At 40.4% G+C, this 23,805-nt stretch overlaps 1 protein-coding gene across 1 annotated transcript; it reads right to left on the reverse strand.

The window, feature by feature from the left end:
• Positions 1-760: 760 nt before the first annotated feature.
• On the reverse strand, positions 761-23,192 carry LOC148030184 (5'-3' exonuclease family protein). The gene is made up of 14 exons (XM_087686457.1): positions 22,751-23,192; positions 6,023-6,142; positions 5,814-5,937; positions 5,568-5,705; positions 5,161-5,370; positions 4,781-4,957; positions 4,480-4,551; positions 4,253-4,376; positions 3,785-4,023; positions 3,558-3,609; positions 3,192-3,448; positions 3,043-3,112; positions 2,210-2,432; positions 761-1,919 (listed from the first exon to the last, which is right to left on the reverse strand). Exons 1-14 carry the CDS (start codon positions 22,909-22,911, stop codon positions 1,829-1,831), a joined length of 2,058 nt encoding a protein of 685 aa, XP_087542583.1. The 5' UTR covers positions 22,912-23,192; the 3' UTR covers positions 761-1,828.
• Between the last annotated feature and the right edge of the window lie 613 nt (positions 23,193-23,805).

The following is a 23,805-nucleotide window of genomic DNA, read 5'->3' on the forward strand; positions in this document are numbered from 1 at the left end:
ATGTCGACAACGATTATAGACCCAAAAAGATTACTATTTCTATCTAAAGTAACATAGAAGATCAAGATACATGTTCCCAATGGCTTGTGCTAGATATGAGGTTAAAAAGATTCAAATGCAATATAAGAGTTTAAAATGCAACACGACATGCACTAAATATGAGAGCTAGAGGAGATTCAAAGGTAATACTTACGAGACTTTTCCAAGACTCAAGAGACGTGGAGATAACTAAATATAGTTTTTGGTGATATAAACAATGGCAAAACTATGAAAAACAATAGCTCTAGCCATAAGCAAAGGCCTTGCATCTGGTTATGAGAATGTCCAAGAAAGTAAATTCTCTCTTCCCTCTAAGCAACTCTTGAGCAATATAGCTAAGCTAAACTTCTCACTAAGGTAACGAATTGAGGAACATAATAGATATTGATCATAAGCAAGAACTTACCGAAGGATATAAGCATGTTCAAGAAAGCTAATCCTATATTAATTAACTCTAGTCAACTCTTGAACTAAATAGCTATGCCAAACTTCTCACAAACATAGTAGATTGAGGGGCTAAGATAGATGGAAGCTAATACCTAGAATAAGTACTTAGCTTATTTGAACCATCAATGTAGGTATGTTTAGGATATATCCACTATAAAATATTTACAAAGAGATGGGAGATGCAACAAGGTGATTCAAAGACCATATGACTGGCTACTCACTTGGAACTAGGCTTTCCCTTTTATAGTTTAGCATATTTGTTATAGTTTGGGGGTCCATTACTTATAATTTGCCTGGGAATATGTTGTTTTAAGAGATTTATTAAAAGAACTTCCTCTTGGAAAAATGATTTCTTAGTACTTTAAGAGGAGAGGTTTTAAAGCTGCCATGTAGGTCCATCCCTCCTCTCCTTCATCTTCTATGGTCAAAAATAGAACCCTATAGATCTTACTAATTGATGATTATTTCTCAATATATCATCCGAGATGGAAGGATTACGTGATAATTTCAAAAAACGACTTGAGATCCAAACCCAATAGGTGAAAAGACAAAAGAATGCGCCCACCGAAAAAGATTCAGAGATGGAGAGAATGATTTGGACCCATTACCAAAGTACTTGGCAAGAAGACTGGCTTGTCCAATGGAGAGAGAACTCTACTTTTGCAGCATCAAATTGCTCCTCTTGCATTCCATCCTAGTAATTTGCAATTACAGCGGTGCTAGGAGTATGTATCTTGAGGATAAGCTTTATGCCTGCCTTTGCTGTCCTGACATTGATCTTAGATCTTGTCTGATTATTCCACTACCACCTCTTCATCCAGATACAAGGGACTGGGCTGATCTTGAATAGAAAATTACTCACTAGGGCAATCCTGAGGTGATGGTTGTGGGGATCAGTCTGTTCTGAAGAGAGAAGATACCTGGTCTTTATCTTTTCTTTTTTCACATTTTCTTGCACACAAGGAAAAATCACCACCAATAGCCTCAAAAACATTTACCCATCTTATAACTTGGCCTTTGCTAGCTCCAAATTTTTTTTCCTCAGCTTATCTTTCATTTTTCAGTGAGAATGAGAGATTGTGTGCACACTCCTGCACAAGCCCATAATCATAGTGAACCGGAGAAAATGGGACAACCGAATCAGGACCACCAGAATATCAATTTCACTAACTTTCAACTCCCACCCAATTTTAGGGGAAATATCATCTTTGGTTACAAGGAATGATAGATAGAAGATATCCACTTGATCTTCTATCCTCTCGTCAGTTCAATCCCACTCAGTGAACAAAGAATCATCCCATCTTGTTGCAGCAGAGCCCACCAATCCAGATGCAGCTTTGCCTCAGTGTTGGCTCAATGCAGATCTGCAATTCGATGGGGTATACACATACTTCTTCAAATCTTCAGCTGACTTCTGCAGCTTGGAAGATGACCTGAAAAAAAAGATAGATCAGGATTCTAAATTCCAAGTCATTGACAGACCTCATTGCAAATGAGCGCTCGTTAATACCATTTTTTGCAGAAATCACGCCATTAAGTATACCCAAGCCGATGGAGGTGCATGCAAACACCCCATTAAGCAAAGCACACGCATACAGAAATCACACCCAATCCACCAACCACTGAAATCTCATTGTATGCTTAAACAATTGATTTCAATAGAAATCAGAGGGAGACGGTATTTAATACTAAAGTATATCCCAGCAAGTGCAAAAGGCAGTACCTGCAAGTTTTTTCACTCAAAATTGACTTAATAGGCCTCCTTAAACCACTCGCCCGAGCACCAGGTCCTGAACACCGGAAAGGAGCTATTGCAGAAACAAATCTTTCTATGGACTTTTGAGCAATAGAAGCATATTGCTCAATGTGTGAAGTGTCAGATGCGAAGTTTCCTGGCTGGATACTGTCTGCTACCAATTTGCTGCTAAATGCTGGAATGTGTTTCTCTGCATCCACAAGAGAAAGAAATCTCCTCTAAAAACAGCATCCACCAGAAAAGAATTCACAATGCAGCCTTTTCAAAAGATCAAGAACCATATTTGCAGGCATGCAAAGCTTTAAGAACTCTGAAATAAACAGCGTAATCCTTACACACCTAACCTTAGCAGAATTCGTGTTAAACTGGAAAGAAATAAATGTATGCATCCAAGATAATTCCAATCTGGCAAAATGATTTGGTGAAAAAATGCACACTGCAGCAATCAAGCTGAAAGCTAGAGCCTCGATCTGTTGGATTCTAAGAACAGACACCAAACAAAACCATACAGCTGTCTATTCCAATTTGGCTTCTTGTATTTCTCCTATTTATTTTCCTCCCATCATTTTCCCTTACACTACTTGCTCTTTTAGGTCAATCACGTTTCTTCCTACTTCCATCCACTAAATCCCACCAGGCTTTGGTAACCAATAAAACCTTTACATTCAGTGTGAAAACACTTTTATGTTATAAAGTCTGGCCATGTTAAGCATCTCAAAAGAAAAACCACATGCACAAATTCATGATTTCATCAAGAGATCCATCATGATGTTCAAGATCAGCCAAAATATGAAGCTTACTTTCCCCAGCAGAGATCCAATCTACAGACTTTTTCACAATCCTACTGTTCGAACAAGCACTCCTTCTGGCCTGGACCGTCAAAAGAGACCAATAAACAAATTAGTTAGCTGTCATTGAAAAGAATAGAATTAAAAATGTTTGAACTTACATTGGCAGCTTTATTACTCTTTAGCTGAGAATCCATTTTAGCTCCCTGTGAGTTACTGTATACATCGCTGCCTATAGGACTACTGCTTTCAGAATTTTCCAGCTCAAGATCATGGAGAACATTGTGTTTTTCCACTGGATCTGAAATCTGTCTTGACAATCTACTTTTGGAAAAGTATACACTTTTAATAACACAGTTCCCTTGATAGGAATCTTGATAGCAGCTTCTCCTTTCCCTAGAAGTTGCAAATCCACAACCTGATTACAGACCCTTTTCACGTGAATGCTCGTGTGAGAATGTGGATAAAATTTCACATGCTAAAATGGAAACTTTGTGCAACAAGAGCTCCTAAATAGTCAGTCGTACCTGCAACTTCTGTATTTAGTGAATCTGTAGAACCAGCATCTGCCTGTGAGTTCTGGAAACAACAAAGTTGTTAGAAACTCTTTAATTAGGAGCTCTACATTGCTTTAGAACAATTGTTAAAAACTCCTTAATTAGGAGCTTTTTATAGATTTAGAATAATTGGCAACAAAATAAGTGGCTCAATTACAGACTCTGAACATGTTGAGAATAGTTATCACACGTCTAACCATTTTAGAGTTCAGAAATGCAAGGACTTGATCTTCTTCAGCAAAAAAAGACAGGTCATTCCTGCAATGCTCTGATAAGCTTGTTGGGGCCCTTGTATCCATAAAACCTGGAGACTCCATCAAATTAAATGCTTCAAAGCCTTTTCCTGCTTCAAGGGTTACTTCACCGACAAGTCCCTCTGGAAAGTCCTTATTTCTTGGAGCCTTGAATTGGCGCTTTGCTTCTGTTGAAGCTGACACTTTAGCAGGCTAAGAAACATCACACGAGATAAATACAAGGACATGAAACATCTTATAGGATCTCGAATCTTTCAATCTCTGGGGGAGAAAGCAGAGAAACAGTCAACCAAATAGCTAGGGAACACTCTTTATCACAAACTGATCATCGACAGAAGTTATGAGAGAAACACACATAATCTCTAAGAAGCTAAGAGCAAGCTGTAATGCAAAACTAACTAAGATGGATACTAAAATAGTGTGTTAATAGATTCTTCTGAATGGGCAAATCCAGTTGCCGCTTCCTGCTCCCATTTGAATTCTTCTCCTTAAGAGGCATCGACTTTGATATAACCTGATCTTGAGAGCTAACTGGCTGGTCAAGTACATCAAAATTAGTCTAACCACTCCCACTAATAATAAACCATAATTCAGGTAAGTTGCACTGGTGAATAATAATGACTATATACATAATGCACCTCAAATGGCCGCCTCGTGATTGGATCAACTTCACCCTTGGCGATAGCTTGCCCCAAATTCTTTGAGAGAGTTGTTTGGATAGTCAAGGAAGTGGCACTAAAGCTTCTATAACCATGTTACATAGCTCAAAAAATAGATTTGTTTAATTCTTTAGTCTAAAGAGAAAGAAACATAAATATTTCCATCAACTATCTTTTGTCTGTGAAGTAGGTACTACTGCATTGGGCTTTCCAGTAAGGTCCTAATACTCACACAAAGAAAGTGATCATGTTGTACTGCCAAAACATGAAAGAGAGGATATGGTCCCAAAAAGTCTAGATCTGATGTGAAATCAGTAGCTAATGGAGCGAGGTTCACAATGGCCTCCTGAATTGGGTCATAAACCCACTGATGGCGGAATGTCATAATGGCTTTTGTAAACATGTCCTCATAACAAGGTGGGATACTTACACCATTGTACCTGAGGTGCTTAATAACCTGCAGAAGAAAGGGAAATTCAACATGTAATAGAAGTATAATACTGATGTGCAGATCAACTTTCCATCCCAAAAGTGTTGAGCCAATACATAAGGAAAGTATGAGAACGGCAAGTCATGAAACAATACATTAAATTTTAATTAAAAAGAACGTTCCAGTTAAGCTACAGTAAAAGAGTGAGCTCAAGAAACATCAGTAGCAACCTTGTGATAGTTTCTAAATCTCCTAATGAGACCATGTGCGCGTTTCACTCCCATGCCTGGCAATGATGGCAGATAGTCACAACCACTCAGAATACACATCTCCATTAGCATCTGCTTGGTAAAGCTTGTAAAGTTCAAATCTCTGTTTTTCACAAGGTCATCGTACTGAAATTCAACACCTTGGCCATATTTGTCCATCTTGAACATAACCTGTTTAAACAGACCATGTTCGATATACCATAGAAATCCCACCATGTAAGTATGGAATGAAACCATGTGCTCCTTTGCCAGAGAGGCTTCAAATTGAAGAATCGTATTCAAAGACCTAACAAAATTTAATGAAGCATATATAGAACCAGATGGAGAATTGGAAGATTCTAGATCAGTTGCCACTGGTAACGCAGTACCTTCAGACATCCAAATGGTATCATGTCAGAGTCCTCTGTTATCACAATGTCCACAAGACCATTTATTGACAAGAAGGTCATCTGTGCATCAGCCTCATATGGAGCTACAATATAATCAATCTTCTCGTGCTGTAAAGTCTGAGAAAATCATGAGCAAGAATGCATCAAGGACAACTGATCAAGGGACATTCATTCCTTCAATCTATACCACATAATACTCATGAGAAATAGGCCATTTAATAGTACCTTGATAAGCTGAAATGCTATTTGAGGTGTGATATCGACAGCTTTTTGATAGCAATCATAAGCAGCAGCATGATTTCCCCCTTGCTCATGCTCAAGCGCTTTCTCCAAGTTGACTTTTCTAGATCTGAGGTAACAACAACCAACATTGGACTTCAAAAACAAGCAGCTAACTTTCAGTTGAGTAAAGACAAAGCGCAAGGAGACAAAACCTGGAACGCTTTTTTTCTTGCTCTTCTTTCATTGGCAGGCGTCCACCATCAAACACAAGAAGAGGCTTAACCCCATGCTGGCGTAGAAGGTTTATTCTGTGCATACAATAATCAATAAACCTGCCAATTGCAAATTGAGCAGGTTCAGCAATTAAATATGTTCTCCATGTCTTCAAACAAATGCTCAGAAAAGTCAGGAACACATAACTTGGTGCAGTATCAGGTCAGTTATCTCAACCTAGTATTGTGTTTTGTGACTCATGAGAGTTAACCTTTCAAATCTTCAGAACCAACAAGAGCAAACATAACCCAACGTGGTCAGTTATCTCAAGCTGGCATTGTGTTTGTGCTACCTTACAGGTCATTCAACTCTTAGCTTCAGACACCATATTTATAAGGCAAGAGAAGACATAGAATACAAGATGCTCAAGACTGTCCAATAGCCACCACTACTTCTAGAGGAAACAGGCTGAGGGATGCTGAAGGACTGCCATTCTTTGATGATCCTGAAGCTCAACAACCACCAAGACCTCAATATTAGATGTCAAAGATGATGCCTGCAAGCAATATGGAACATGAAAAACGCAACTATTTCAAGCTCAGAGGGTGCAAGCTGCAAAATGATGATGATAACAGCCATTGCAGATCCCAAACAACAAAATGCAGCAGGGCAGTTGTGATGACTCCTGGGAGCTGTCAACAAATGCCAGCAGCAGCAAACCTGAAGAACATGGCAGCTTGATGAGAAAAAGACCAATTAATGACAATAAAACAGTTTGCTAATGTCTGGGCAGCAGCACAAGGGTGTAGACAAACAAAATGAAGCAGCACTAATGTCTTTGGTTTGTCACCACGCTCCATTACTTTGATTATCTCATAGGATCCACAATTTCTCAGACAGCTTCTTGTACTTTCCAAGGATAGTGAGCTCTTCCCAGGCCTCACCCTTAAGAAGACCATGTCTTCCTCCTTAGAAGCTACCTATACTCCTTTGCATATCCGAGTTGGGATTCTATTGGTCTTGGGCAGCTTTAATGTCATGGCAAATGGCCAAACTTGTTGGTCTTTTTCTTCAAGCATAACCTTAGAGCTTCCACCTTGAGGTGAGACCTGAAAATTTCAACTAGTCTTGCATTTGGAGTAGCAAGGGAAGGGCTAAGTAGTGGAGACCAATGCCTAGAAGTAACAGCAATCACTTGACCTCCCATGCAAATTGTGTGAACTGATGGAGAGAAAACACAAGCTCCAAGGATGATGATGATGATGGCTGAAGGCAAAGGGAAAAAAGATGCCAATAGCTCTAGCAAGGAAAGTGATAATAACAAGCATAATGCAAAATGAAGGAGCACATGTTGAGCAAGTAAGTTAATTCCTCAATTAGTAGAAAATCATCATGCATTTCAACCTAATTCTACTCCACAAAAACAACTCCAAAAAGGATTATTTGTGGCAAATGCATTTTATCTAGGACAATAAGACAAACGCCCATATCTAAAGGGGGTTTCTCCAAGGTGTTATTAATAGAACTTTCTTCCCTTTGAAAAGGAAGTACGACAAATGCCCAAAAAACCCCTATATAAGGACATGGTGCAAACATCCCTCCTTATTGTTAGAGATTGTCATCCCTTGGACAGGCATTTTCCTCAGTTAGGCTGTGTACATATGTATTTTTCTAGCCAGGTAGTCATTTGAGAGTGTTTTGGGTGTGCAGAGCAGGTTTACCATCTGCCAGTGCTACGTCAGCAATGCCACCTCAGCAGCCAGATAGGCAGGGTGCAGTTGGACTGCCACGTGGCAGTCCAATCAGACTGCAGTACAATCAGCCAGTTTTGCAATACAATTGGCTGCATTTAATGCAGCTGACCTGACAGTTTTGCCGTATTTTAAGAAAACTATAAATAGCCTGACACCAGCTCACTCTCCTATACTCGCAATTGCAGATTTCAGGGCAGAGATCAGGCAGATTGCAGCAAACTTCAAGGTGTCCAACAAGGAGACATTGTCAAGGTCGACATATGCAGACATACAGACTGTGCCCGTGTATATATCTGCATTCCTTTATATTCAGCATACTTCATACAGCAGATCTTGTTCTTCTGTCTCTTTCACTTTCTTTCTTCTCTCTATGTTCACCCTACTCTCTCTGTCTTGGTCCCACGCTTCCGCATCGCTGCACTCTAACATGGTATCAGAGCAATGAAGACGAACTGACAAAGTGAAGAACCCTTCTGAAGATGAGATTTCAACGCAACACAAGGCTGCATTTCCAGCGTTCAAGGGCAAGCAGGAGAGCTACGCATTGGAACAAGGCTGAAGCAAGCATGGGCGTGGGGGAAAGGAGCAAAGTTCATAAAGCTGCTGCTGTTTATTGTTGTTCCAAGAGGAGGAAGGCTGAGTTTTTGGCCTTCAAGTGCAGATTTTACCTTTTCATCGCCTCCAGGGGGTGAAGAAGGATCGAGAAGAGTGAACCATAGTCCTAGCCGACCATCTTTTCACAATCAAAGGGGGCTATTTTTTGTGTTTTGTGCAAGCATTGTAGGTGAAGATGTCTTTTGAAGCTGAGACACAATTTCAAGAAATTATTGACCGGAAGGTGAAGGGTGTGAGAGTACACAATGGCGTGCAAGGTCAAGCGTTAGCTAAAGAACAAAGATGAGCTGAGGGTTAGAGGAAGAGTGAACGCAAAGATAGGTGTACCGATGTGATGGTACACAAAGAATAAAAAGAATGTATTTATATGTTAGGGTACATTAAGGGTGTGTTCACACCCGTAAGTCTATTTACACGGAGACGAAGGGACTTTACACCCAACAACCTCCCACTTAAAGACCCAAAGTGATACCTTTAAGCTAACCAACTCCCACTAAACAAATGCAATGCTCATGCTGAGCCTTTGTAAGAGACTTAGTGAGAACATCTACAGGGTTATCTTGGGTTTTGACCTTAGTCAATGTGACAAGACCATCATCCAAGACTTGTCGAATAAAGTGATACCGAACATCTATGTGTTTGGTACGTGCATGGAACATGGCATTCTTAGCCAAACATACTGCGCTCTGGCTATCACAACCAAGCACTGGTGTACATGAAGAAAGACCAAAATCCTTGACCAGATGGCTAAGCCAAATAGCTTCCTTAGAAGCTTCTGTGGCTGAAATATATTCAGCCTCCGTAGTACTTAGTGCCACAATTTTCTACAATCTTGAACACCAAGAGATAGCCCCACCAACCAAAGTAAAAACATACCCACTGGTAGATTTCCTAGTGTCAAGATCTCCTGCCATGTCTGAATCACAAATCCCTGCAACTCTAGTGTACCCTTTCCACAGCATATACACTTTTCTTGTGTACCTTTGAAGTATCTAAAGTTACATTTCATTGCTTTCCAATGTGGCTTGCCAGGGTCAGACATAAATCTGCTAACAACTCCCACTGCATGAGCAATGTCAGGGCGAGTTGCAACCATGGTATACATCAAAGATCCACAAGCCGATGCATAAGGTATACCCTTAATGGCACTAGCAACTGCATCATCCTTAGGGCAATCAACTTTGCTAAGCTTTGCATGTGGAGGTAAAGACACACCAAGAGGCTTAGCATCAGCCATACTAAACCTGTCAAGTACTTTGCTGATGTACTTGTCCTATGAGAGAAACAACAAATGCTGCCCTTTGTCTCTTTTAATGCATATATCCAAAATGTGTTCAGCTGCCCCCAAATCTTTCATAGAAAAAGCTGAACTTAGCTGCCTTTTAAGAGCATTCAAAGTACTCTTATGTTGTCCTACAATCAGCATATCATCCACATATAAAACCAGCACAATAAGACTGCCATCTTCAACCTTTTTAGTGTATAAGCAATGATCTGCATGACTGCATTTAAGTCCATGGCTAAGCATAAAGGTATCAAATTTTTTGTACCATTGTCTAGGGGCTTGTTTCAGTCCATATAAGCTGCATTTCAATTTACAAACCAAATGCTCTTTTCCTGGAATAGCAAATCCTTCTGGATGTTTCATGTACAACTCTTCATCCAAGTCACCATGAAGAAAAGCAATCTTCACATCCATCTGATCCAACTCTAAATCCAAGGATACAGTGAGAGCAAACAAAACATTGAGCATAGTCGTCTTCACCACTGGTGAAAAGACCTCCTGGAAGTCTTTGCCTTCCTTTTGCGTATAGCCCTTAGCAACCAACCGTGCCTTATACTTGGGCTTCCCATCAATACATTTCACTTTGTAAACCCATTTATTAGGAATAGCTTTCCTATCCTTGGGTAAAGGTACAAGCTCCCATGTGTTATTTGCATATAGAGACTTCATCTCTTCTTGCATAGCAACCTCCCACTTTCTCTTGCTTTCACATGACTGCGCCTCTTTAAATGTCAGAGGCTCACCCTCATCAGTCAACAAAATGCAATCCAAAGATGGCTAAAACCTTAGTGGCTGCCTTCTAACACGTGTAGACCGTCTTACCCAATGATCTGTATTATTAAGCAGTGGACCTACATCCTGAGAAATGTGCACACCATCACCAGGTGGCTGATTTTCAACATTTTCTTGCTGCTGTAATCTGTTTTCAGCATGTTCTTGCTGTTCTATTTCATCCTGTCCATCTATTTGCTGTCCATGATCTTCTGGCTGTAGCACAATGGATTGTTGCTTGTTTTCAGTATCAAAAGGGAAGAATTTTCAGCTAATGGCTGCTGAATGGCTGGTTGTTCATGCTGAAATCTGACCTTCTTTTTGTCAAGATCACCATGTGTAGCATTTTTCAGCAACTTTGCCCCATTAAATACTACATCTCGGTTGCATATTATCTTCCTACCCTGAGGAAGCCAAACTCTATAACCCATCTCTCCCTCATCTCCATATCCCATGAAGATGTCCTTGATGGATTTCATGTCTAGTTTGGTCCTCTGTTCTACAGGTACATGCACAAAGGCATCACAGCCAAAGACGTGCAAATTGTCATATGAAGCAGGTTTGTCAAAAACCTCTTTACGAATGCCATTTTCCAACGCACAATTGGGAGAGCAATTGCATACATGAACTGCAGTTTTAAGAGCCTCTCCCTAAAATTGCTGCGAGATATTAGCTATGGACAGCATGCATCTGCTCTCTCACAAAGTGTGCGGTTAAATCTTTCAGCCATGCCATTTGATGCAGGATTATAAGGGGCTGTCAACTCCCTCTTAATGTCATGAATCTCACAAAACTTGTTAAATTCTTTTGAGACATACTTACCCCCATTATCTGTTCTTATGGCTTTCAACTTGAGCCCTTTTTCTATGGTGACAAAAGCATGAAATTTTTTAAAAGAATCCAACACTTCCTTTTTGCTCTTAAGTGCATACACCCATGACTTTCTACTGAAATCATCAATGAAAGTAACAAAGTACCGTGCACCCCCATACGAATTAACAAGCATAGTGCACACATCAGAGTGTACTAGGTCAAGAGCATTAGACTTTTTAACGACACCAAAGTAATAAGGAGACTTCACTTGTTTTTCATATAAGCAATCATTACAAAATTCGAGACCAAAGCCTTTTACATCAAATCTCCCTAAAGAGGAGAGAACTTGAAGGCCTTTCTAGCTCATATGACCAAGTCTTTTTTGCGAAAGCTCCATCTGTGAATGGACTTCAACCACGGCCAAGAACTTGCCAGGTAATGTTTTACAATACAAGTAATATAAAGTACACCGTTTGCTACCTTTAACAATCAACATAGAGCCCTTATGGACCTTCCAAGATTCACCACCAAATATAGTAAAGTACCCTTTAACATCAAGCTGCCCAACTGATAGTAGACTCTTCTTTATGCCAGGTACAAATCTGACATCCTACAAAATCAGCTCTTGGCCATTTTCAAGAGCCAAGTGAATGGTGCCAACACCTTCTATCTCACATGCATAGTTATTGCCCAAGTAAACCTTGCCTAGACAATCTGCAGTATATTCAAAAAATGACTCCAAAGAGAGGGTAACATGAAAAGAAGCACCGCTGTCCACTATCCATGATTGTGACAGCCCATCATGAGCTGAAAGTAAGGCATCAATTACCTCCTTTTTGGTGATGTGCATATCACCTGTTGCTGCCATAATATTTGCATCATTACATGAGGCTACAACAAGTATCTCTTCAGTGTCAAGAAACTCTTCAATGACCACATTGGATGCAACATTTGCCTTTGCAACTTCTTTTGAGGAAGAGCTATTATCATCTTTCTTTTTTTTACCCTGTTGTTTCTTTCTTTCTTGCCCTTTCTTGAAGTACCAACAATCGGGTTTTTTATGCCCTTTGCACCACACTGATAGCATGTGACATCCTGTTGTTTGCCCTTGCTTTTGCTTCTACTTTTCCCTTTACTGATTGCATTACCCCTCTTTTCAAACCTGCCTCTTACATGGTAAGCTGAGCCATTGCTTTCACTACTAGACTTTCTTTTGATTTCTTCATTGAGGATTAAACCTCTAACACCATCAAAAGTCAAAGCACAATTGTTGCTAAGTAACACAACCAAGGATTTCCAACTGTTACGCAAAGTCATCAATAAGAAAATAGCTTTCAATTTATCATTGAAAGCAGTCAAACCAAAGTCTTGCAACTGACTCAAAACCCCTGTGAAAGCACTCAAATGCTCAGATGCTGGCTTAGACTCATCCAATTCCATGTTCACAAGTTTACGCATAAGATGTACTTGATTAACAATTGTATTTTCATAAGTCTCCTTAAGCTTTTTCCTTATAGCATAACTTGTATCAAGACGCTTTATGCCTGTAAGTACATCATCAAACATTGCCATCTTAATGTATGTAATGGCCTTCTTATTAAGTCTAGCCCAATCCACATCTGTCATAGCCACAGGCTTAGTATCCAAGAGAGCATCTTCACAATCCTTGAAAAACAAATGCCTTGCATCCTATCCTTCCACAAGTCAAAGCTAGTGCCATCAAACCTCTTGATTTCAAAGAGGGTTTTTGTGTCACTGTTGCTAGAAGCATTTGCATTTCAACAATACACCAGAAATTCAATGTTAAAATTTATATCAACAAAAATGAGCTAAATATTCAACTAATTTCAGCCCAATCTTTCAGCAAATAATAGCAAGATTCAATCCAAGTACATGTACAATAGTAGAATGAATGACTTTCAGTAGTATGACTACAATTTCAGCATACAATAAATGCATACATCACTACCAAATAACTCCCATTTCAACAATATCACCATGAATACATTTGCACCAATCCCAGATCTGCAAATGATCACTAAGACTATTGCAACATGAATAATCAGCAATACATCAACTCAATGGGAGCTGCCCAACATGTGTATTGCATACATATGTGCTTGTATCAACTTATGATACGCCAAAACACCAAGAATTCTCTGCAATTCCTCCAAAATCGCACAAGTAGGAGATTTAAAAATGCTCAAATCACTTTGCTTATGTCAACAAGATTGCTTCAAAAATACTCCCAAAGTGCATTTCACACATTAACTTTGCCACAATCCACAAGTTTCAATAAAAAACCCAAAATTTCACTGACCAATCTGCCCCGATTGCATTAATACATGTTCCCGAAAGCATAAAACAGGCAAATTTTGCAAAAGCCCTAAATTTCTCAATTCCAATTGTGCACCAATGTCAGCCAATCTAACTCAGCTGACCAAAATTTTGCCAATACAACAAAAGTCCCAAATTTTATGAATCCAACATTGAAAAATTTCACTCGGTTAAGCAAAATTTCAACAAATTTGGCGAAATCCCCAATTCAAACACGCACAATGTCTCCATTATCTGGCATAGATGCCTCAATCTTGCATAAGCAATACTCAATCTGAAAAAGCCCCAAATTTTTGTGCCTAAATCTACGCAAACTTGCGAACTGTGCTTGAGCACGCGAACCACTGTCAATGAGCAAGGGGTCTCCTTGCAAAATTAATAAAAAATTGACGTGAATTGCTAATATCGTGACAAAAACATCAGCCATTGACCAACCACCTATCCCGTGTGCTTGTCGCCTAACAAATCAGCCTACGCCTATCCTCGTGAGCTATTGCGTGCCTGTCGTCTGCAATCGTCTGCTGTCACCTGACTATCACCTGCCTAGGAATTGTCGTTTGTAGTTGTCTGACTTGTGCAAGCTGTCGCCTGCCTATTGCCTATTAACATAGACCAAAAAACTGACAACCTGACCTATGGGAGATGACACCTTGCTGAAATAAGTCACCTCAATGCGCGCGCAGCTGTCTACTAAAAAACGACCTACTGTTTTCTTCGCACGCACGAGCTGAAACTGACTCACCTTGACTTCGAAAAGCGCGCACACCTTCACCAAAGCTCTGATACCAGTTTGAAGGATGTGAGAGTGTGCAATGGCGTGCAAGGTCAAGCGTTAGCTAAAGAATAGAGATGAGCTAAGGGTTAGAGGAAGAGTGAACGTAGAGATAGGTGTACCGATGTGATGGTACACAAAGAATAAAAAGAATGTATTTATATGTTAGGGTACATTAAGGGTGTGTTCACACCCATAAGTCTATTTACACGGAGACAAAGAGACTTTACACCTAACACAAGGTGCCCATTTTACTAGCTCTTTCATCAAATCAAAAGCTCAATAGCAAGAACTATCACATCTAGTGGGTCATGATGCTTGCCATTCTAGAGTCCTATGATTTGGCAAAGCTTGTTACAAAGGCTATCCATCATCCTTCTTCACGAGACAAATCCAAACTCTCTTCCAATGATAGGGTGAAAACGGCAAAGGCTCAAGCACATTGGGATAAACTCAATGCTCACATTCGCTCGTTTTTGTTTCTCATGTACTACAGTTGTTATCTCTCATATAGAGCATTTGATGGTGGCTCGGAAGACATGGCTGGAGTTGGATTAAATGTACAATCGGATGGTAGTCATAAAGCGAGTTTCTTTGGAAGTGCAAATGTGGACCATGAGTGTCAACAAGTCATCTTCCATGAGAGAGCATATCAACAAGTTTAGGCAGCTTTAGATGTAGGTTCAAAATGCAAGGAAGGTGATCACCTCTGAATGCATGGCAATAACTCTCCTTTCACAATTACTACTCCGCTTGAGTGGTTTTTATTCCACCTTGATTGCTTGAGGGCAATTTGAGACTCTTCGATGGGAAAAGTTGGTTCCTATGGTTTTGGACCAAGAGGAGGAACTGAAAGGAACCAATACTTCAAAATCTAAGGCCTTGGCTAGTCAATCCTCTCAAAAGAAGAGGAAGGACCAAAAGGAGGACAAATCTAAGAAGAACAAAGACAATGAGTCTACTTGTCACATTTGTAGCAAAACAAGTCACTGGAAGAAAGATTGCCTCGACAAGGAGAAAAAGAAATCTTCAAAGAATTCCGGTACGGTGGTTGCTCCCTCATCAACTACTATCCTTTGTTTAAAGGTGATTGAGGATTTGCCCTTAATAGCTTTTGATGCTACGTTGACGGTCCCATACACTCGGAGTGGATTGTTGACAATGATGCCTCCCGACACACGACTCCTACAGCAAGTGTTGCTCATTTGTAACCTTTGGATGGCCAAATTCTCATTGGTGGCAATTCATCTATTCCTATACAAGGATAAGACAACGTCCATTTTATTCTAGATGGACGAGGTGGTGCCCATACATCCAAGGTACTTTATGTGCCGACCTTGGGATGTCGTCTTCTTTCAATGCACAAGATTTGTGCCCTCGTCCTTTTGGTCGAATTTGATGTGGATTCTTTTCAGATTCTTGATCACGGATCAAGACAAGTTCTCTCTTCAAGTTATGAGAAAAATAAAGTCTACAAGTTGCGGTCTTCTTTTGCCTTGACTTCTCTTCTTCTTACCTTACAAACTCAGTCCGAGCTTTGGCATGCTCGATTTGGTCACCTCTATTATAATCATCTTCAGAAGACATCTAAGAGAGAGCTTGTTAGAGGTTTGCCAGACATTGTGGTGAACCAAAAGCCTTGTGTATCTTGCATCCGTGGGAAGCAAACTCGTGATGTTATTCCCAACACGGCTTTGAGGTGGTCTTCAACACCCTTGGAGCTTGTTTCTACTGATCTTTGTGGACCGATGAGGACGAAGTCCCTTAGAGGGAGCTTGTATTTCATGCTCATTGTGGATGATTACAACAAGATGACATGGGCCTATTTCTTGAGGCTTAAGTTGAAATCTCTCCAACTTTAAGGATTGGCTACTCTTTGAGGAGAACCGATCAAGCCGAAGGCTGAAGACCTTAGTGTCTCTGGGCTACTGCAGTTCACATCCTTAATCGTTTTCCTACTTTCGTCATTGTTGGTATGACACCTTATGAGACGTACTTTAGGTCCAAGCCAAATGTTTCTTATTTCAAGATTTTTAGGTGTGATGTCTATGTTCACATTCTGAAGATAGCATGACAAATTTAAAGCAACTTCCAAATAATAAGTGTTTGTGGACTACATCTCACAATCTCAAGACTATCGATTGTATGATCTTGTTAAGCGGGATGTCTACATGAGCCGTGACGTTTGATTCATGGAAGTTTCAACCCTAGAGAGGGTGAGTATCACCTTGTTCTTGGAGATCTCTGTGATAGCTGGGCCCCAATGACTGTTTCTCTAAAGCCTGTGTATCTTGAGGACTTTTCTTTAGATGAGAAGCTTAGTTCCCAGCCACCAGATTCACCGATTGCTCCCCCGCCGTCGATGTACCTTACAACAACTTCAGCAAATAAAGAGCCCTAGCAAATCAGAGGCAAGACAATTCAAGGATTTCCAACCTATAAAAAGACCTTTTCATTATTAGTCTTATATTGAAGAACTGCTAGTCACAGCCTTGTATTTGGTTGCAAGTGTTTTCTTTTATAATTATTTATGAGATATTTGTGTGAGTGAAGTTTACTAGCAATCATGATAGTTTGGTCATTCTCCTTTGCGTATTGTTGCCATTTATAAACGAGCTACTGCCAACTGCTCATATTGCCATTTCCTTGTGCTGCTCTTATGGCCCCCTCTAACTTATCAATACAATGCTAGCTTTTTAGCTACTTGGCTTTGATATCATTTACATTGAAACTTGGTACAACTTGCATGCCACATGTTAATACTAAAATTGGCATTGGTCAATCACACACAACTGTAAAAGAAATTGAGAGGCATTTGGACAATAAAGAGTCGAAAAATAGAGCACTAATTTGGTAAGGGCCTAAGCCCTATTCGCTTGAAGTCTTCTAATGAAAATGCTAGGCAACTCTTTATTGAAATTCTTAAAAATGAAAAAGCTTGAGATTCTAGTTAGTTATACCATGTTGAAAGCTTAGATTGTGGGAGATGATCCTTGAATTGCACATGGTTTGCTAGTACTAGTGAGGTAACGAATCCTTGGGAGGTGGTTGTGACTCATGAAGTAAAAGGCTTTGTAGATGAGCTAGGGGTTAGATGTAGACATGGCTTAAATGGCATAGTAGAAGATGGAGTAGGGGTGGATGATAAGAAGAAGATACAATGGTGCACTTCGGTGGATGCTCAATGTTTGTTCACAATTTTTGCCCATCAAATACAATGTCCCAACTCCCTTCTAAGTTCAACTAGTATCTTGTTTGTTCAAGGATTGTACAAATGGTAGGCCTTGGCTTTAAAAGAGTAGGCTAAAAAGATGAGAAGCCTTGCTCATGGTACAAGCTTATCCTCTTGTCATTTGGCATGTAGAACTTGACTAAAACACAATCCCTCAAATGAAAATGCAAAATTGGAGGAAGAGTAGAATATGATGTGTAAATAAAATTTAAATGTTGACTATGAATGAGTTTGAAAATGACACAAGTGCAGAGTACCAGCAAATCTGATGTAGGTGCAGCCAATTAGAGTTAATGGTGATATCATGCACCAATCAAGGGCCAATTGGGGAAAAGACAATTGAAATTGTAATGTAGAATGGATAAAAACTGATCATGACATGTTGAAAGAGCAAAACAATGATCAGGTTTGTGTAGATTATGTGAAATGCAGCAGCTCTTGTCAAAAATGTAGGTTACAATCAAGTTGCTTGGCTGTAAAATAGATTGCAGCAGCTGGAGATGATGTTGCTTGGAGTTTGGACATGATGATGATGATGAGGTTGAAGATCAAGTTATGGTAGTTGTAGGAGGTTACAGAAGCCTCCGAGCAGCAACAAATCAAGTCATGGTAGTTGGTTGCAAACACACATTAGTTGAAGTTCACTTGGTAGGTGGTGATAACAATTAGAAGGATAGATAAATGTGGATACAAGGGATTATGAGTGGTGTATATAGTGAGTCCCTTCTATAGAAATTCTTGGAGTCTAAAGCAAACTCATATCTTGTTCAAAAAGAAAAAATGCCTTTTAGGGGTTGTTTTAACAAGTCAAAAAAAGCCAAAAAAGAAAGATAAATTACAAGCAAGTTTTGGTGCCTCAACACCCTCTCTTAGGCTTTTAAAAAAAAGACCAAGGAGAGTGAAGGGATGGCTTAACGTTGACCCAAAAGGTCCCACACAACAAAGACCAAGGCATTAGGCTAAGGGTGTAATGATGGCTTGCCCAAGGACCTAATAGGGTTGTAGAGGTGATGGGTATCTTTTTTTGAGTCGCCAAATTTTATGGGGCTTTTAGTTTTTTAAATAGTACTCTTGTCGGAAATTGTTTACTTGCCTAAGTGCCCTTCTACAAGAGCAAATAATGTATCAAAGTGCAATGATGTATGCAATGCAAAAGGGTGGATAGTATAAGGAAGGGATGTCAACGTTGAATATTATAAGACAATGCCATTCCCTATCAACTCCTCTCAAACCATGGAAGTTGATGCCAAAGGCAAAGTTGGTGTGAGCTATGTGGTTTTAGGAGCTTGATACATTAGTCTACTCAAAAGCAACTTAGTTGGAAGAGCTATGTTGTAGAAGCAACTATTGTGATAACATCAAAGAGATGCTTGAAACTCAGCCTTGAGAGGAAAAGTCTTCATGAATCATGATAGTTGAAGGAACAAGGGCTCAAGCAAGAGATCATGGAGCCTTGAATCTTTGTGTCTCAAGGATTGGGACAAAGGTGAGGTGTGAGCTGTTGGAGATGTCAATAATAACCCCGAGCGTGTATCGACCTTTAGACAGGTCCCAAAATGCAGCAATGGCAATCTATTGAGAATGACAATAATGTGGGTAGTAGTGGAGTGGAACATAGTCCTTCACATAGTAACATGTTGTACGAGACTCTAGGCAACAAAACATAGGTGATGCAAACTAAAACACTGTCCAATTGGATGTACATGATGATAACATAAGCAATTCTCCACTTGTGAGTTGAAATGCAAGTTGTTGTGTTGAAAATGCAAGCAGCACCTCTAGATGATAATGATGTGCCTGGAAGAGCTAGTGATGGGTCCTCAAGGCACTATGGCAGCTCCAACAAGCTACAACAACCTTTGTCAATCATGGTGACATGTCCAAGTAGTGGGTGATAGATCCAAAATGTGGGTGACAATTACTAATGAAAGTGTGGCAACAAGGGAAGGTGATTGTGGCTAATGGTTGAAGGCGAAAGGCAATAATGATGAGGGATGCCCACAAAAGGTCCTTAGTCTAACAAGTTGATAGCAACCTTTTATGATCAAGGTGGCACCTCTTGGTAGTGGCGACAACTCCAAAATGTGGGCGACAACCATTGATTAAGGTTTAGCAAGGAGAGATGAGTGTGGTTGATGGCTGAAGGCAAAAGGCAACAAGTGTCAGAGTGGAGCGATCCAGAAGCGTGGAACCAAGATTGAAAGAGCAAGGCGAACATAGAGAGAAGAGACACAGAGAGAGAGAGAGAGAGAGAGAAACACAACAGAACGAGAAGATCTATTGTATGAAGTATGTTGAATACAAAGGAATGCAAATATATACACGGGTGCAATCTGTATGTCTATGTATCTCGACCTCAACAATGTCTCGTTGTTGGACACCTCAAAATCTATTGCAATCTGTCTTGAAATCTACAATTGCAAGTATAGGAGAGTGAGTTGGTATCAAGCTATTTATAGCTTGTTGAAAATAGGAAAAAATTATTAGATCAACTCTATTAAATGTAGTCGATTGTATTGCAAAATTGGTCAACTATATTGTTGTCTGACTGGACTACCACGTGGCAATTTGACTGCACCCTACCTATCTGGCTGTTGACATAGCATTGGCAGATGGTAAACCTGCTCCACACACCCAAAACACTCTCGAATGACTATCCAATTGGAAAAGTACATATGTACACAGCCTAATTGAGAAAAATGCCTATCCAAGGGATGACAATCTTTAACATTCCCTCTCAAATCTTGAGTGAGACATAAGGCTGAGAGATCTGAAACGTTGTTGAAGTAGAGCTTGGAAAAGCGTCTTCATAAACAAATCTGCAAGATTGTTCTTTGTTTTGCAATACTCAACATCTATGGTCTCATCCAAAAGCTTCTCCCTAATGAAATGGTATTGGATCTCTATGTGCTTCTTTTGGGCATGGAATATGGGATTTTATACCAAGGCAATACAACTCTCATCGTTGCACCATAGAATAGTAGGATGAGTCTTGAGGTAGCCAAGCTTCTCCAACAATCTTCGAAGCCACACAATCTCACATGTGGTAAAAGATGTGGCTCAATACTTCACCTCGATCGAAGATAGGGCTACCACAGGGCTACTTCTTGCTAACACTTGCACCCAAGCTAAAACAATAGCCTGTAGTAGACCACCTGTGGTCCACATCACCAGCCCAATTTGAATTACTCCAACTTGAAAGGACAAGATTAGAAGCACTTGTACTTGTGGAATAGTAAATCCCTAGGTCGGAGGTCCCCCTCAAAAACCGTAGTATCCTTTGAGCAACTTGCCAATGCACCTGCTTAAGTTCACTTGTGAACCCAACCGAGAGGTCTACAATAAAACATAGATCAACCCGTGTGTTGAGGAGCTAAATCAACAATCCAATCAATTGATAATGGATATGCAATCCTCCATCTCAAAAGTCACCAAGAGCTCTTGTACATATCTTTGCTTGGAGATGAAAATTCCTCTCTAAGTTTGATAAATCTCATGGCTCAAAAAGAAATGAAGAAGTCTTAAATCTGTCATCTTGAACTTTTGATGTAAGGTTGTCTTTGTCTTTGCGACCTTCTGTGCATGGTCAATCAAGTCATCAACATACAAAACAAACAATACACAACCACCCTTGGAAGTGTGCACATAAAGCTACGGATTAGCCCTAGAGTGCTGATATTCTAACTTCTCTTGGAGGAACAAGTCAATCTTCTCATTCCAAGCATGCAAAGTTCAACCCATACAAGGCCTTCTTCAACTTGTAAACCTTTCCATTTGAGGATCCAAAGCTAGAAGGTTGCTCTACATAGATCTCCTCCTTCAAGTTACCGTTCCCAAGAAGGCTAACTTCACATCCAAAACGGGCTACCTCCTATGACCAGCCAAGGCAAGGATGACATGAATCGTTGCCATACGAGTAGTGGAGGCAAAAGTATCATGGAAATCAATGCCTGGGTGTTGAGCAAAACCTTTAGCAACAAGGCAAGCCTTGTGCTTGTCCAAAGAGCCATCACTATGGTACTTGGTCTTGAAGATCCATTTGATACCAATCACCTTCTTATGAGAGAGACAAGGCACAAGGTACCAGGTGCCATTCCTCCCAATAGCCTTCAGCTCAACTTCCATCGATTTTCGCCAATGGTTAGACTGTAAAGTCTCCTTCACAGAGATCGGCTCTCTATCTTGCATAACATGAGACATCAAGCAGTAGTTAGAGCAAACAAGCTCCATAGAATATGCATGGTGTTGTTGTAACCTCCATGGTGCATCTTGCGGTTGCCACTCCTCAAGGACCCTCTCGTTCCTTGAATCTCGGAGCGTGTTATGGGCCCAATGAGGAGGAGACCGAACCCGCCAACCACTTATGTGCTACAAAGCATGTTTGCTTAGATGGCTTCCGAATGGCCTTGCTGGCTCCGCCAATAGTACTATTTTGGCAAAAACAAACACCTAGACGCATTGTGTGCAATGACAAACGAGGCATGCTAGGTACACATAGTGATTAATATTTCCTGTTAGAGCAGAAGAATACATATAACAGCTTTCAAGGTGAATGGAACATGGAAGAAAACAATCAGGTTGAAGACCTTGAAAGATTAGGATCCAAACCATGCTGCACATGTTTTCATATGAATGGTGATGTGTTGAAAGGGCCCTTGCCAACATTGATCTTGCAATTACAAGAAAAGGATCTGGAAGGCTGGCCGCAGTCTCAAGGTGGGGATGATAATGAGTGGCCAACCAGGCATTAACAGACTAACTGTGTTTGTCTACGCAATGCAATAGAATTGCATTTGCAGGTAGTATCACATTGCACATACAGAGGGCGTGGGCTAGCTGCATGCTCAACATGGGGATGATAATAACTAACCAACCAGGCATTAACAGGCTAATACGTTTTTCCGAGCAATGCAATAGAATTGCATTTGCAGATGGCATCACATTGCACATAAAGAGGGCTACTTTGCACTTCAATGTAGTCATAATATACCATAAGATCATAGCTAATTAGAATAATAAGCAGATTGTAAACTTCTCCAATTGCAAACAGAAAACACAGAATGTACAAACACTACTAAAACACACTAACTCAGACGAATACACAGAAGCGCAAGGAGAGAAGAATAGAAGTGGATGAAGAGAGCATACTTGGTGGTGGGGATGCCATGGCAGAGTTCTTTGCTGCAGGTGATGGCCCCTTTGTGGAGCCAGCTGTAAGTGTCCACCGCGGCGACCTTGCCGGCAAAGTCCTTGATGTGAGCAGGCGTGGTGGTAGACTTCAGCAACGGCAGGAGACCCTGTATCCCCATTTGGTCTCCGTCTTCTGGCGTGTGTGCACGCACAGAAAGCACTCTAGATCACCGTGCCATCTTGATATAAGAATGATATTCTCATGGAAGGCCCCTTGGATACATGCGGCATTGGGCCGTTCCATGCATCAGTGTTCTGCGAACCATGACTCTTCACGCCACTGATGGTCAAATGCTGAAGATTTCTTACTCACACTCGTGCACAGAGACACACACAGACACACGCACAGAGAGAGAGAGGGAGAGAGAGAGAGCGAGAGAGAGAGGGAGGGAGTTTCGTCTCCCGCTCAAGCAAAAAAACAATTTTTTTGAACAATTTCCAACCTGCTTTTAAAAACATATCGCATTTCTTAACAATTTCCAACGCGCCTTTAAAAAGCCGTATTTTGATCTCCGAATCTGAGCGTTTCCCGCTTCACCATTTGGAAAATTCCCCTTTTCTTTCCTTTATTTTTTTGTCGAGCAGGCTTCAAATTTGGATCATATTGTAAGGGTATGACTTAACCTTCTCTCTCTCTCTCACCTTACTTAAGCCCACCAAATCTAAGCATCCCTCATTGGTGGAGATGGTGTCGCAATCCCCACTTAGTCTGGCAAGACCACGATCACCACATAATGATGAACCGATGTACTAGGGGCCAGAAACAACGGGATACATGGAACAGATGATGCATATTATAAGTTCAATGCTTCACTAGATGAGTGCCACTAACCATATGATGTCAGCCTTTCTGGAACAGCAACAACTACCCACGCCCAATGTAATAAATACAAGAGTCTGACTACGACTCTTCACAACGTTACCAGCAAAAGATGTAATCTCATGGCTAGATCATTTTGATAATTTGGCAAGATATCATAATTGGACAAATGACTAGAAGACAAATGAGATTG

The sequence above is a fragment of the Lygodium microphyllum genome, chromosome 10 (assembly GCF_053477565.2).
Source record: "Lygodium microphyllum isolate KBCC chromosome 10, Lygodium_microphyllum_v1.1.10, whole genome shotgun sequence".
NCBI classification, from domain to species: domain Eukaryota; kingdom Viridiplantae; phylum Streptophyta; class Polypodiopsida; order Schizaeales; family Lygodiaceae; genus Lygodium; species Lygodium microphyllum.

What these genes read in the sequence shown, in the direction of transcription:
- LOC148030184 (XM_087686457.1), bottom strand. Translation starts at nt 22,911, where the DNA reads ATGGGGATACAGGGTCTCCTGCCGTTGCTGAAGTCTACCACCACGCCT. An exon ending in TAGCATTTCAGCTTATCAAG is followed by an intron (nt 5,706 to 5,813) that starts GTACTATTAAAT and finishes TGATTTTCTCAG; the next exon opens with ACTTTACAGCACGAGAAGAT. An exon ending in TCACGAGGCGGCCATTTGAG is followed by an intron (nt 4,377 to 4,479) that starts GTGCATTATGTA and finishes GTACTTGACCAG; the next exon opens with CCAGTTAGCTCTCAAGATCA.